The sequence below is a fragment of the Peromyscus eremicus genome, chromosome 1 (genome assembly GCF_949786415.1).
Source record: "Peromyscus eremicus chromosome 1, PerEre_H2_v1, whole genome shotgun sequence".
In the NCBI taxonomy this organism is placed as follows: Eukaryota; Metazoa; Chordata; class Mammalia; order Rodentia; family Cricetidae; genus Peromyscus; species Peromyscus eremicus.
Genome location: NC_081416.1, coordinates 186,183,550 through 186,199,656, shown reverse-complemented (window position 1 = coordinate 186,199,656; position 16,107 = coordinate 186,183,550). Strand labels below are relative to the sequence as shown.

The 16,107-nt window shown below is 38.2% G+C and overlaps 1 protein-coding gene across 1 annotated transcript; it reads left to right on the top strand.

Moving 5' to 3' along the window:
• Positions 1–513: 513 nt before the first annotated feature.
• Positions 514–13,351, top strand: LOC131903404 (oocyte zinc finger protein XlCOF6-like). Its single transcript, XM_059253961.1, is given in 6 exon segments — positions 514–662; positions 854–1,102; positions 2,460–2,552; positions 9,324–9,433; positions 10,825–12,566; positions 12,569–13,351. Coding segments are annotated over 6 exon segments (2,376 nt in total). The 3' UTR covers positions 12,602–13,351.
• The last annotated feature ends 2,756 nt before the right edge of the window (positions 13,352–16,107 follow it).

Genomic DNA, 16,107 nt, shown 5'->3' with positions numbered 1-16,107 from the left:
TAGCATAGTAAATAAATGCCTTTTAGAGTTGTAAAAATAGTTTATTTAAGATCCCTGCTACACCCAAGGCTTCGCCTGACGGCAATAACTTAGTGACATCACTCACTCTAGATAACCAGACACAGCCCTAGACCCCATGACGCCTACTGGACAGTATTTAAGCAGAGATCAAGAGCAATCCTGTGCTCTGAATATCTGGAGAAATGCCTCCTTGATCTGGCCAGGGTCTGGAGAGTCTCCACTATGATCCTGCCACTGGAATCAGAGACTTCAGTTAGAGACTGGACCTGACATTCAGCTAAGATAAGTCTCACAGGTGAGCAGCCTGAATGTCAAATTTGTGTGAAAAGCCTCAGCATAATAAAACTTTTGTTATATTAACTACATGCATCAACCTTCTTGCTTGTGACACAGGATAACTTGTATCCGAAGGTTTCGGGACCCAGGGTCGGGGTCAGGTACCAGGGTGCAGCGTCCTCCTAGATCTAGATCTGGTCTACGCTGGCAGCAAGCATGTGGGGAGGCTGTGCAGAGCGGGTTCAGGGCAGCCCGACAGCTGGAGCTGTGTGGAAGGCAGCCCGAGACCCAGTGGGAGGGACGGTCCCCGATGGGGCGGGGCCACCTGTCAATCAGAGGAGTTTAGGGGGAATAAAACCAGCAGGGTGGACTTGGGAAACTAAATAAGAAAAAGAGCCAGCGGTTGGTGGGTTGCAGGAAGCACGCAACCTGATGCACGGGTGTATTGGGCAGGGTGAGGAGGAGCCGCTTCAAGGAACCGGGATGTAGGGACAGGAAATTCCACCATTCGCTGTTGGACTTCTAGAGCCACGTGTTCCGGAACTTGAAATGGAAGATCTGGCCAGTTATTCGGGGACCTGAAACCTCCCCGGAGCCGCAGTCTCCGCGCGGGGCGGCCTGGGAAAGTCACCAGTCAGCAGCGCAGTGGCGGGAACCGCAGCCCGGCGGCCCTGGAACCTCCCAGGTCAGAGGAGCTGCGGGGCTGGGACACGGGACGGGAGGGACCGGACCGGGGTGTGCTCGCCGAGGCTGCTCAGAAGGACACAGCTTCCAAAATTCTGTTATGGATAGCTTTCTGTTGTCGGTAAGTTTGGGAATCTATGAAGTGAGTCTTACCGTGATTTTTTTTTCACTTACCTTATGAATGCTAGACTCCTCTGTCATAAAATAATTCATAAAATAATCTGGTAGAGATTTGCATTATCTGATGTTTGCAAACAGTGTTCTCATTATCTGATGTTTGTGGCATTTCAAGATGTTTGTTCTCACAAATGTTTGTGGCATTTCAAAAGCTCCTGGAATTTAAGTCCATGCTTTCTAACTCCCCTGCTTTACCACTTGCCTATTCAAGAGAATGCCTTTCACTCTGAAGAACAGGCATTCTCAGAGAACTTTGTGGATAGTAAGTACATGAGGAACTGTGGGGGTGTGGTCAAAACAGCTTGACCATACAGCTGCCAGGACAGGCTTAGAGGTCCAGACACAGCTTCTGGCAGGCAACCCCTAGGCCCAGGAAAAGCCATAAGCTGACTCCACCCAGTGGGGCCTGCATCTAAGAGGAAATACCTCATATTCCAAACATTCCCTATACCCCTAGAGGAATGTCCCCCAATCAGGATCCTGAACCCTGGAAATACCCTCACCCCAACCTCTACTATAATAGAAACCTCACCCTGCCTGGGCTCTGGGCCCTCTGCTCTCACTGCTTCGTCTCGAAAATAAAGGCCCTTTGCTTTTACATATGGGATTCAATTTCTGTGGTGGTGTTTTGGGGGTCCCCGAGATCTGGACGTAATGCAAGCAATGCAGATTTGATTGAATTAGAAAATACATTTTATCAAACGTTCCACTTATGGCTGAAAACATTAACATTTACTTAGCAAAGTTTTTATTGCCCATTAATTTTCTGAGATATATGCAGTCTAGGATGTAAATACAGCATTCAGAAATGTGTCTTCATATGCTGTTTTCTCATGTTACATCTTAGACCCAGGCAAATGCAGTATCCATGCTGTAAGAGTATATCAGGCCACACTATTTTATAGTTAGCAAACTCTGGAAATGAAATTTGAGAAAGCATCTTTGGAATAATTATGATAACTCACCTGTATCAGAAAAATATTTCCTTGGTTGAAGAAAAGCACTCTGTCCATGCATAGGTGGCCAGACTGTTGTATTTTATTTCACGGTTTGTTGACATTCAGTGCTGTGACTGTGGATTTCTTATAGGAGGAGTGGGAATGCCTAGACCCTGCTTACAGGGTTTTTGCAGAGTCTCACATCAGAGAGTAAAGAAAAATCCTCAGAGAGAGACGTATGTATGTGTATATGTGATGTTTTCTCTGCTTCGTGTTTATCCTTTGGCAGGTGTTACACATCTTTTAGTTTTGTTCCATGAAAACTTCCAGGTGCTTTCTGAAGAATCTTTTTCTCCTGTGCAGGTCTCACACTACTCAGCCAGATCTGCTCAGCTGTGAATCAGAAAAACGAGCCGTGGACGATGGAGAGAGAGGAGACAGTAGCTGGGGATCCAGGTGCGTAAGAGGGACTGAGGAATGAGTAGGAAAGGCTCAAGCGATAGCAGAAACAGGGCATAAAATTGGTTTTGCCAGATTCTGTTTCCACTGAGAATAGTCTCAGAATATTCCTATTTTAGGTATTAGAAGCCTCTCTATGTAAGAATTATTACTCATAGGCAAATATGATTTCATTTGGATTTTCACATGAGTGATGTTGTTGCCTATGCCATTCACATTATTGATCGTGTCTTTTTATCAATATTAAATGTTTTAATTATTATAATGTTAATATAATGTTTAGTTAGAACAACTGATGCCTTTTGGGTTTTTTTTTTTTTCTGCTCTTAGAATTTTGGAGCATTTTGTAGTTCTTTCAGATTCTTTATCCTTTATGGTTAATTTTTCCATCTCCTAAATTAATACCAGCAGAATTTTGATAAGATTTGCTTTAGTACTAAACTGTATCTACATTGTTTTCCCATTGATTTCTCCTGTCTTTTGTCTTCATGTCAACTCTTAATGTTTTGTATTGATGTAATTTTAATAAATTTTGAAATGACCTCTGGGTTTGATCTTTATCTCATAATTTTTAATTTTTTTTGTGGTTTCTCATTTTATCAATTTTAGGAAGATTTTCTTTATATTTAAGAAATGCTTGTAGGATTTTGGTATTTAAAATCTTACAAACATCCTTTTATATTTCTTCGCTTGTTTGAATAAGAACATTTTAGCAGTGAGTCAAAATATTATATATTAAATACATATTTATATATATGTATATATAATCCAGTACTCATTATGTATTCTTCTGTCCAGGTTCTTGGAGAAGACACTTTTTAAACATTGATCTTGATTTTTTTTTAACATTTTTTTTGTTTGTTTGTTTTGTTTCTGTTTTTTCTAAACAGGGGTTCTCTGTGTAGCTTTGGAGCCTGTCCTGGAACTCACTCTGTAGACCAGGTTGGCCTTGAACTCACAGAGATCCTCCTGCCTCTGCCTCCCGAGTGCTGAGATTAAAGGCTTGTGCCACCACCCAGCTTGTTTTGTTTTCTTTCTTGTTTTTGAGATACTGTCTCTGTGTAGTCCTGGCTGTTCTGGAACTTGATGTAGATCAGGCTGGCCTTGAACTCAGAGATCCACCTGTCCTAGCCTCTGAGGAGTAAAGGCCACCAAGCCATGCTGACTTGTTCTGACATGAACTGCTTGAAGTTTGAGAAGACTGGGCGTATTCCGCTCTTGTGTGGATGATTCTCTGCCGGCCTGCTAGGCATTATTGTTTTCTGTGCTGTTCATGGTCATGTTTCTCAATGGTGGACATTGAAGCTTCCCTGAATCACTGTCTGTTTGCTTCCTACAATTCTATCATTGATTGCTTCATGTATTTTGAAACTATTCTGTGAAATGCATTTATATTGACCACATAGCTTTCTGGCAAATGAACCATTTAGTCATTTGTTAATCTCCTTTGTTTTTTGTTTCAATAGATTTGGCTTTTTCTCTTACCTACCATAATAATTACCAACACTCTTCACAGCAAATCTTTAAAAAATATTTATTCACACTTAGCACTTTGTATCCTTACATTTGAAGTAAATACTTTCATTGAAAGTATATTATGATATTAGGATGTCCTTTTTTTGAAGCCGTATACTATTTTAATTTTTGTTTGGGGAACATTATCCATACACATTTTAAGAAGTCATTGACAGGAAATATAAACTCATACCCTCTTGTTAGTTTTTGTCTATTTCTTTTTTTTCTTAATTAATTAATTTATTTTTGTTTTTCAAGACAGGGTTTCTCTGTGTAGCTTTGCGCCTTTCCTGGATCTCGCTCTATAGACCAGGCTGGCCTCGAACTCACAAAGATCCACCTGGCTCTGCCTCCCGAGTGCTAGGATTAAAGGCGTGGGCCACCACTGCCTGGCTCCAGGAAGTTTCTTGATCTAGTTAGTGTTGATTTTTGTGTACGGTTAGAGATATGGATCTAATGTCACTTGTCTACACATGGGTAATCATTTCCCCAGCATTGAATGTTCAAAGGGCTTTCTTCTCCAGTTCATTTTTTATGTATTTGGCTCACTTGATCTTTCTGCTTTGTGTTTCTTTTTGGGATCTCTGTTCTGTTCAATATTCTATATTTTGTTTATTATTTTGTTTTTTATATGTAGGCCCATACTATCTTTGTCATTGTACCTCTGAATCATAATATGTGATCAGGTCTTGTGATGTCCCCAGTAATACTCTTCTTAAGGATAATTTTTAAGGATAATAGTTGTGATTTTTCTGTGTCCATATGACTGTTTCTGTATCTACTTTTGTGGAAAATGTCAGTATTTGCTTATCCGATTGCACCAGTTTCGCTGGTTGCTCTTAATAGTGTAACCATGTGCAGGATAGTCTTATGTCAGCTTGACACAAGTTATCAGAGAGGAGGGAACCTCAATTGAGAAAATGCCTTCATAAGATCTGACATAATTCTTAATTTGAGATCGATGGGGAAGGACCCAACCCCATGGGGGTGGTGGGTTGGTGGGATGGTGGTCCTTGATTGTATAAGAAGGCTGAGCAAGCTATGGGAAGCAAACCAGTAAGCAGTACTTCTCCATGGTTTCTGCATCAGCCCTTGCCTCCAGGTCTGGTTTGTTGACATGTTCCTATCCTGAATTCCTTCAATGATGAACAGCAATATGGAAGTGTGGGTCAAATAAACTCTTTTCTTGCTGGCTTGCTTTTTGATCATGATGTTTCATTGTAGCAATAGAAACCCTAGCTAAAATAAAACCATATACACCATTTCATTCATCAGGCAGTGTTCACGGAAGTCTATTTCTTTGTGTACCATTACTTTTCATGTTTTAGCCTGAGTGCCTTAAAATTTTCTTCATAGAAGTGAATTCATCATTACTGTTATTATGTATATTATTCCTAGATGTTTTGGAAACAACGTGAATGGCTTAAATTTACAAATTACTTTTCAAATTGTTATTATTAATAAATACAGAAAGTAGTTATTTTCTGTGTTAGTTTTGTACTTTTCAATAACATGTGAAACACTTAGCAAATCTAAGATTTTCCCATGGTGACTCTGTAAAGTTTTTTTGTGTGATCACATCATCATTAAAATGGAACTTGGTGCCTTTCCTACCTGTTTCCTCTTAACTCTTTTTTATTATTCAATTTTTTATGGCACACTTTTATGCCACTAGGTTCAATAAGACTAGAGAGCACATGTTATCTTACTCTCCTTTTAGTTTTCCTGCTAATGCTGCTCATGTTTTTTCTCTGCACTGGACTTTTGGCTTCAGTGTAACATTTCTTCCTGTGTTCTATTTCTTCCTGTTTCACTTAGGAGTTTATCATAAAATCTCCTGAAGTTTGTCTTACATCATATCTGTTTCTGCTGGTATTTTCATATCATGGGGCTTTTACTCATGATTTGTTTTTAAATATTATTGTGGGTAACACTAGGGGTAGTAATTTACTTCCTTCTAGTTGGAAATGGTAGTTCGCTGGTTTGTGTGTTGAAAATAATCTGGTACACCCCAGCTTTCCTATTCATTTATTCCTTTTGTAAAATACTTATTTCCTGGGTTGTGATGGCTAATTTCTCTATGTATACTTTGTCTCTAATTATGATCTGCAGTGCAGCTTGAGTTGATGCCCTTTGTCATTTTATAACCCATTTCATATGCCTTTCCTTCATGAATTTTAAGAGCTCATGTTTCGGGGTGCAGTGATAAGGTTCATAGTGATTTTCTTTCACCACTCTAAATATACCCTTCCATGTTCTCCTGTCTTTGACAAGGTTTCTGATATCATTTCAGTTTTTGGATCTTCTTATGTGGTTTTGCATTGACCATAATAGAGTTGTATTAATTTTAGCTTTGTATTTTTGACACTTTGATGTGAAATTTCAACAAAAATTCCGTTCTTTGTTTCTGAGACAGAAACTCAGAGAAGAGCAACAAGAAGAATGAATGTTTCTTTAGTTAATGCTCCCCAGGTCAGTGTCATATTCACATTTCTTTGAAAATTGCTTTTATTATAGAAACCATTCAAGACTTTAATTCTCTACCACTGGCAATGTTATTGAAAGTATTTATTTTGCCTTATTTATCTGTTTTTCTTTTCTTATATTCAAAGTTAAGTCTTTAAATCTTTCACTTATGTAGCAGAGACTTGTCCCATTATATTTTTCCTCAATTTTAAACTATAAGACCATGAATTTCCATGGATTTAAGACTTGGATTTCTAAAACAGATGCTATTGTAAATGACACTCAAAGAAATTTATTGATTCCCAGTCGGGCGATGGTGGCGCACGCCTTTAATCCCAGCACTCAGGAGGCAGAGCCACCTTGGGCTACCAAGTAAGTTCCAGGAAAGGCACAAAGCTACGCAGAGAAACCCTGTCTCAAAAAAAAAAAGAAAAGAAAAGAAAAAGAAATTTATTGATTCCCAATTTTTGCATAGGATGGACTTGTGTCCTTTTATATTAGTGAGGAAGTGAGGTCTTATGTGCCACATAGTTGGCATTTTGCAATGGTTAGTTTTGCTGAAATAGGCTTGTGAAGGTGGAGATGCCAATATGTGGACCTTTTCACTGACATTACTGAGCAATTTATAGAAAAGTAGAATTTGAAGAGACTCCTTGCCTTGAACCCTAATAGTAAATAGTTTAGCATCCTAGAAAGCACAGATGATGAAAGTAATATGTGGCTTGCTCTTGCCAAAAAACTGATGTGTCTCTGACGAGATGAAGGTTGCAGTATTCTGGTTTTTCTTTTTGCCAGGTTGTGTCACACATTGATGATGTGTGTGTTGACACCTGAAATGCAATTGTCTCGGTAGAGATTCTGTTCAGAGCTCTGTGGTTATCCCTGCTGTCTCCACCCTTGTATGGCATCATGTGAAATGTATTAGCAAGAGTTTTCTAGAGAGTATTGACTTGGTGCTGGACATATGCTATCAATTTTCAAGCATAAATGAAAGTCCCTGTTAATTACTTTACCTTTTCCTTTTCTTTTGGAGAAAGAAGGCTCTCTCCAGCCTAAGTTCTTCCTCTCCCTGAAGGTTTGTCTTACACAGGGACAAATTTTGAAGAGTGGTGTCAGTGTTTCTATTTCTTTACAATAATATTTTATTTGAGCATTGGAGGGTCTGTTTGCATATTTTTATGTATACTGCATGATGCATTATACCCGTAGGTCCATGATGTCAGCACCAAACTCTTGGCACTGACGTCAGGAACTGTAGTTAGTTGTCATGTGTATAGAGAGAATTAGATTAGGTTTCTCTAGAGGTATAGCAAGTGCCTTTTACCTCTGAGTCTTTAGGCTCTGGGTTTACATTTCTGGTACATGTTGTGACAGTATCTAACCCCATGCATTCTAGTTTTGGAAAAATGAAAGAATAATCACAAATGATATTTATGCTAGAACCCAGTTAGATGAATGAGCTCAAATACTGAAGAATAAAATAATTTTAATTTTCAATTAAGTCAATCATATGAGCAATAATATATTCAAAATTAGTGAAGTTAGAATATTTCTCATTCTATTTAATACATTTGCTTTTAGAACAGAAACTTTCTACTTCATCTGAATGCATTGTCGCAGATGGCATTTGTTTCCACAAATATTTCTAATTATTCTGTAGTGAAACACTGTATGGAATTCATGAAATTGTTATTATCAGTACTGTTGGTTTCAGCTTTTAGAAAAATTTAAATAACATTGATGTTGTCTAATTCTGATCTTTCTATTTACTTCATGGTTGTAAATGTTTCCCAAAACGTATCTTCATTAAATATTTGATTCTGTGTTATTTGGAATGTTGGATGTATGCAATGAATTCTAAAGGAAAAACTGACTTTAATTCATCCACAAATTCTGCATTCCATATTCTACCCCTTTGTTCTAGAAGGGGTGCAGCATTTTACTTAGGCCTCAGGACCTCAACTGAGCATTTTAGAGTCAGGTGAATCTAGCTTCAGACAGGGTTGTTCTAGTATTCATATTTAAGCAATGTCGACAGTTGTATAATTTTGAAGTATTATAACTTTACTATCTGAGATGTGACACTGGGATTCTGTTTGCTATCAACACATATTTCATAAAGGTACGTTTCTGCATCTAGACCACAAATGTGTATGTTGTATTTATTAAATGTTTGCTGATTGCAAGACTATTATATCATCCTGTTTACACAGAGATAGAAAATACAGTAAAGACTGAATATTTTAGAAAGTATCTTTTATGACAATTAAAGTACAATTTTATTTTATAAATGTCTATATATTTCTCTAAAAGTATGTGTGTGTACTATGTATGACTCCTGCCTATAAGATTCATCAGTGAGCATTGGGTCTCATGGATCTGAGATTAAATTTTGTTTTGTAATGCCATGAGTGTGCTGGGAACCTAACTACATTTTCAATGACTTTAAGAAATGACAGACTCTATATTGGAGACAAATTTTTCAAATATAGTGATTGTGGCAAATCTTTTATCTGCTACTCAGGTCTTAGAATCTAACATCAGAAAATTCATGGAAGAGAGTGACCTAATGTATGGAAACAATGTAGTAATTCCTTCTATACATTGTTTCTGAAAGAGTAGCAGTGCAGCACTTCTAGAGAACTCTTGTCCTTTAAACATTGTCATGCCTCATGTATATCACAAACATGTCTCTAATTCTTTAGGTCCCTTTCACCTAAGAAATCATTTGTCAAGCATCACATGGTAAATAGGTAATTTTCCATGCCAGGGTCTGTTGTCATTCAGGGATGTGGCTGTGGACATCTCCAAGGAAGAATGGGAATGTCTAGACTGTGCTCAGAGGGCTTTGTACATGGATGTGATGCTGGAGAATTACAACAACCTACTCTTTGTAGGTAAGAATTTTCTTTTTGTAGAATTCCTGATTCATCCTTTTAAGTTACTTACTTAGTGTATATGTAAATTCTCTGTACCTAGAGAATCCCAGAAATAAGGAAAATTCTTGTTACCAACAGAACTTTTTAATAGTGCTTATTTTGCATTTGTCTGTGTTCTCTAGAAGAGTAACCAATGCTATATTCTCCATAATCTCTTCAGCCCTTCTATCTAATATATAAAGAAAATTTGAAGGTTCAAAGAGTATTGAGAGCAAGGAAATATATAGCAGTACTCATAATAATTAGAATATATTAATTTTGCTACTGTATTAAACTCTTCACCTATATCTGATTATAAACAATGGAAGAGGTTTTAGAGAAAGATATGTTGGTTTTGAGAATGTTGTTTTTATTTTTGAGATGTAGTTGCTATGTTTAATACTGGTGCAGCATGATTTTAATATGGAGACTGAAGCAGTAGGATATGGTGAGTGCCCTGCTAACCTGGGTTATATTATGAGTTCCTACTTGACCAAAGCTGTACTGTGTACTCTGTCTCAAAAACATAATAGGGAGATTTTCTTCATATGATCCTTCACAGAGATTCTTTCTTAAAGTTCTTTTTTTTTTTTTTTTAAAGATTTATTTATTTATTATGTATACAGTGTTCTGCCTGCACACATCCCTGCAGGCCAGAAAAGGGCACCAGATCTCATTAGAGATGGTAGCGAGCCACCATGTGGTTGCTGGGAATTGAACTCAGGACCTTTGGAAGAACAACTGGTGCTCTTAACCTCTGAGTCATCTCTCCAGCCCCCTCTTAAAGTTCTTTACTGCTCAAACACCTCTACATGTGCTGACAGTTTAGTTTGGTCTGTTTGTGGGACTCCTAGCAGTGCGATCAGGGCCTTTCCCTAACATGTTGGCTTCATTTTGGGAACTCATTCCTCATAGTGGGTTACTTCACCCAGCCTGAAGACAAAAGGAGGAGCTTAGTCCTACCTAAACTTAATTGCCATGCTTTGTTGACACCCATGGGAGGCTTGTCCCTTTCAGACCAGAAACAGAGGGGGAGTTGATAAGAGGAGAGAGAGGAGGTGGGGAGAAGAAACATGAGAAGAGGAGGGAGGGTAAACTGCAGTTTGAATGTGAAATAAATGAAAAAAAAAATAATAGAAAGGAAAAAAGAATGAGAAGGCTATTGTTGTTCCTGTGCTTTTATATAGATCAGATTGGAGATTCTTATGAACATCCAATTAATGACTGTGAAACAGAAAAGTCCTCTGTTAAGAGCTCTGTCCCTGAAAGTTACTAGTGTATATGTCATTGCAAATCTAAGAAAACATCAGGCATTGGATCTGTTACTCATGCATTAATTGCTATTATCCCTAATTATACTAATTTTTCAGAGAACCATTGCATATGTGGTAAATATGAGAAGGTCTGGCATCAAGTCACAAAGCATTTCATCCATGATCATGAAAACATCAAAGAGAAGTCTTGTAAATGTAATGAGCTTGGCAAAGTGATTCATGAATCCAGCCAGTGTACACCTTGGGACACAAGTGATACTACAGAAAATAACAAGTACAGAGTTGGTAACCACAGAGATGCCTGTGTTGAAGCCTTAAACCTCAACAGACACAAAAGTGGGAATGCTAGAGAAGAACCTTGCAAGTATACAGACTGTGTAAACTGTTTAAATTTGTGTTCCATCATTAACCAAAATCAAAGAAATCACACAGGAAAGGAAGAACACAAAAATATGGAGATTGATGCATCTTTTGACTCTAATACAGAAATCACACTGAAACAAACTGATAGTGGGAAGAAACCACACCAATGCAGAAAATGTGGAAAATGCCTCAAGACTCACTCAAGCCTCATTAGACATCAGAGAGCCCATCCTAGAGACAAACCCGACAAATGTACAGAATGTGGTAAGGGCTTTTGTCACACATCACACTTTAGAAGACATTACAGGGTCCATATTGGAGAGAAACCTTACAGATGTAGTGAATGTGACAAATGCTTTACAAGTGACTCATATCTTAGAATACATCAGAGAACCCACAGAGGAGAGACTTATATATGTAGTGAATGTGACAAATCCTTTACCACAGAAGGTCATCTTAGAACTCATCAGAGAATCCATGCAGGAGAGAAATCTTACAAATGTAGTGAATGTGAGAAATCCTTCTTGAGTGTCTTTGGTCGTAGAAAACATCTGAAAACTCATACAGGTGAGAAGCCTTACACATGTAGTTCATGTGACAAATCCTTTATCCAGAAAGCCAGTTTTAAAATGCATCAGAGAATTCATTCAGGAGAGAAACCTTACAAATGTAGTGAATGTGACAAATTCTTCATACAGGGCTCAGATCTTAGAAAACATCTGAAAACTCATACAGGTGAGAAGCCTTACACATGTAGTGAATGTGACAAATCCTTTACCCAGAAAGCCAGTCTTAAAGTACATCAGAGAATTCATTCAGGGGAGAAACCTTACAAATGTAGTGAATGTGAAAAATTCTTCATACAGGGCTCAGATCTTAGAAAACATCTGAAAACTCATACAGGTGAGAAGCCTTACACATGTAGTGAATGTGACAAATCCTTTATTAGTTGTTCAGAACTTAGAAAACATCAGAGAATTCATTCAGGAGAGAAACCTTACAAATGTAGTAAATGTGACAAATCCTTTACTCAGAAAGGCAGTCTTAAAATGCATCAGAGAATTCATACAGGAGAGAAACCTTACAAATGTAGTGAATGTGACAAATCCTTTACTGATAAAGGGAATCTTAGAAAGCATCAGAGAATTCATACAGGAGAGAAACCCTACAAATGTAGTGAATGTGACAAATCCTTTTCCCAGAAATACAATTTTAGAATACATCAGAGATTTCATACAGGAGAGAAACCTTACAAATGTAGTGAATGTGAGAAATCCTTTACATTTGGCTCATCTCTTAGTATACATCAGAGAATCCACAGAGGAGAGACTTACAAATGTAGTGAATGTGAGAAATCCTTTACCCAGAAAGGGAATCTTAGAACTCATCAGAGAATCCACACAGGAGAGAAACCTTACAAATGTAGTGAATGTGACAAATCATTTTCTCAGAAAGACCATCTTAGAACTCATCAGAGACTTCATACAGGAGAGAAACCTTACAAATGTAGTGAATGTGACAAATCTTTTTCATGTTGCTCAGCTCTTAGAAAACATCTGAAAACTCATACAGCTGGGAAACATTACATACTGTAGTGAATGCTAGAAATTCTTTACAGAGAAAGAAGTTTTGAACTCATTAGAGAATACATACACTTGAGAAACTTTAGAAATGTAGCAAACATGAGAAATCCTTTACTCCTTGCTCATCTCAGAATCTGTTATGGGATATTTGATCATACTCTGAAACCTATATGTTAAAATCAACCATGGATTGGGGTTGTGCCCTGGAACTAGTTGACAGGAAATAGCCACAGAGAGTATGGAGGAGCATGGAAGACATATAGACACATAGGAAGGAGTAGGGAATGACTTGGAGTTTTGTGGTAGTTTCGGTTTGAAATGGTTGGAGAGACACTCTTATTGCCAGGTCTCTGGACAAAATGGAACACCAGCTGGATGCTCCCCGCCCTCTCTTAACTAGCAGGTTTTCACCCCAACATCTGATTCCTGAGTCTTTCTTGGTAAATACAACAATAGAGAGTTAGGTATAAACTACATGTGGTGGCTGTGGCAGAGTCTGTGCCAGCAGAACCAGAAATCCCACCAGGCCATTGCCTGAGCAACAGGGTGTTGAATGCAGGGTCGTAGGGCCACAGTCAGAAGCAACCACTGAGCTAACCGAGGAACAACATGAACACATCAGAATATACATATGAAAAAGAAACCTTACAATTATAGTGAATGTGAGAAATCCTTTACAATTTCACATTCTTAGAGTATATTAGAGAATTCACTCAAGAGAGAAATCTTACCATTGTAGTTATCTTAATTCGGGTTTAATTACTCTGAAGAGACACCATGATGATGGCAACACTTAAAGGAAAACATTTAATTGTGGCTGGCTTATACTCTCAAATATTTAGTACATTGGACTCACAGTGGGAAGCATAATGACATGCATGCAGATATGGGGCGAGAAAAGGAGCTAAGAGTTCTACATCTTTATCCTCAGGCAGCAGTTAGTGATTAATGTATTTTAAGTGTGGCTTGAGCATATATGAGACCTCAGTGCCTGCCTCAATGGTGACACAATTTTTCCAACAAGGCCACATCTAATAGTTCCACCCACTATAGACAAAGCATTTAAACACATGAGTACATGGGGGCCATACCTATTCAAACCACTGTAGTAGTCAATATAAGGAACCTTTTAACTACAAAATCACCCTGAGAACATATCAAAGTATTCATACAGGAGAGAAAACTTAAAATGTAATGTATGAGGAAAAGTCTTTACCTACCTCTCAGGTCTAAGGAAACATCTGAAAATTCATACTGGTGAGACAAATTTTCATGGGAAATAATTTGGCATGTGATTTAACCAAGTTCTGTTCTTATCTCCACTTGAGACTCCACACTAGAGAATCATTATGAACATGAGAAACTTGTGAAAGCCTTTAAGATATTTCAAATCTTAGAAAACATCAAGAGTTTATGAAGAGAGAAAATTTCAAAATGTAGGACAATTTTCATTAAAATATATTACATGTTCAACCTGAAATACATCATAATGAAGACAAATTGAGGAAACTTAAGCTTATGTTATTGTGTAATAGTTTCCTGGAGACTGGAATGATCCATTTTGAAGGGAAGCTGATTAAGGCAGGAAATACGCCACTCAAGAGCTTCAAGCTTCAGCTTCAAGAAACCCCTGAAACTGACAGCATTCAGTGTTCATAACTCAAATGAAGAAACTCAGAAGTCATGCCCCTTAGAAGAGGATTTTAGCCATCAAGATAGAATGCTCGTTAACTTGTAGATATTCATGAGCTTTATTTTACATGATGGTTTTTGAGTTTTGAGATAACAACTGTTTGAGTCTGGTATGCTCCAGTAAGCATCTGCTTACCCATAATCTTGTAAGCAATTCTAATAAAGCTCATTGATTCAAAAAGTTGGCCTTGATTCTGTTTTCACTTTCCAGTTGGGGTGAGAAGATGCTTATATGTATGTTGCGTCTCCCCAGGAAAGGTGTCTCATAAAACATGTGCTGTACCCATTAATTGTTCTTCCAAACTTGTGGTAAACAGGAAGTCGATAATAGGTAGCATTTCTCAACCTGTGGGCCCTCACTCCTTTGGGATAAAAGACCCTTTCACAGCTGTTGCCTAAGATATAGGAAAACATATATTCAGAGGTTTTAAGAACTGAGATACCATGCCTCTATTGTCTCTAGCTGGGTATGCCCCTTGCAGATACACCCACATAGGAGTGTGTGGGACTCCAGCTCCCAGATTTTGCAGGGTTCTTGGGAGGGGAGAGGAAAGAGGAAGTATTAGAAAGATAGAGACTCTAAGAAAGATAGAGACAGGATAGCTTCAGTAGGGCCCTGGGTAAATACCCAGTTGCCTCAAGGTTTATTCCAAGGGGCTTTTTATACAATGCCAAGGGTGAGGAAGAATACCAACCCCTTTCAACATCAAAGCACAACATACAGCCAAATGGGGACCCTTCAAAACACGTGGTAGCCATGCCCATGGCCAAATCATCCCATTATGCAGCCCTACTGGGTAAAGCAAGCTCAGATTCTCTGACCTTAAATAATTTGAGCCACCACAAGAATGCTTGGGGAACTATATTAAAGGCTTGTAGCATTATGAATTTTGGAGCCACTGTTTCAGAGAAAAGGCATTTGAGTCTACAAAAAAAGGAAAGATATTTTTCTTTTCAAATGTTCCAGGCTTACTTGGTTAAGTTATAAAGTCTCCACTCATATAGAATGTATGGGGTTTAGAGGGCTCAGATAGAAGGCTGCTTTCTTCCTTGCATTAAAGGAGGAGAGAAAGGTCTACAAAATGACAAATGAAAATACAACTACAAAACTGTTGGTGACAGACATCATCCAAACTGGTCTATGTTCCTGAATACCTTTCAACTCATGATAATACCCCATGATTCAACCAAACTCTGATGACCTCAAGAACATTTTGGTGTTCTCCGTATTGGTGTTTATTAAAACAGGAACTCATTGTTGCTACAATCTTGAATACAGGCAGTTGAATTCAAAGGATCAAAGATAAATTCTGCCAGTTGCTGCTACATCAGGGATGTTGGAACTGAGACAGGAGACCGTGGCAAGTTAGGTTTCTGGACTGTCCCTTAACAATCTGGAGATTCCAACTAGCTGACAAAGTCTGGAGATTCCAATTTCAAGTATTCAATGGATAGAGACAGGCTTCTTGAGGACCTTGAAATTATTATCCTAAATCAGTACAGATTTCCAATATCGTGGTACATTTTTAAACTTGTCCACAATGAAAAGACATGTTACATTTTACCTCTCACACTACTGTTTTCTTCATTCTGTAACTATTTATACACTTAGTTCTTGTCTACGGTGGTAGCAAGCATGTGGTGAGCCTGTATAAAATGGTCCAGGTAGCCTAGAAGCTGGAACTGTGTGGAAAAGAGCACGGACAGAGAGGGTCATATGCAAATCAGTGGGGCAGGGACA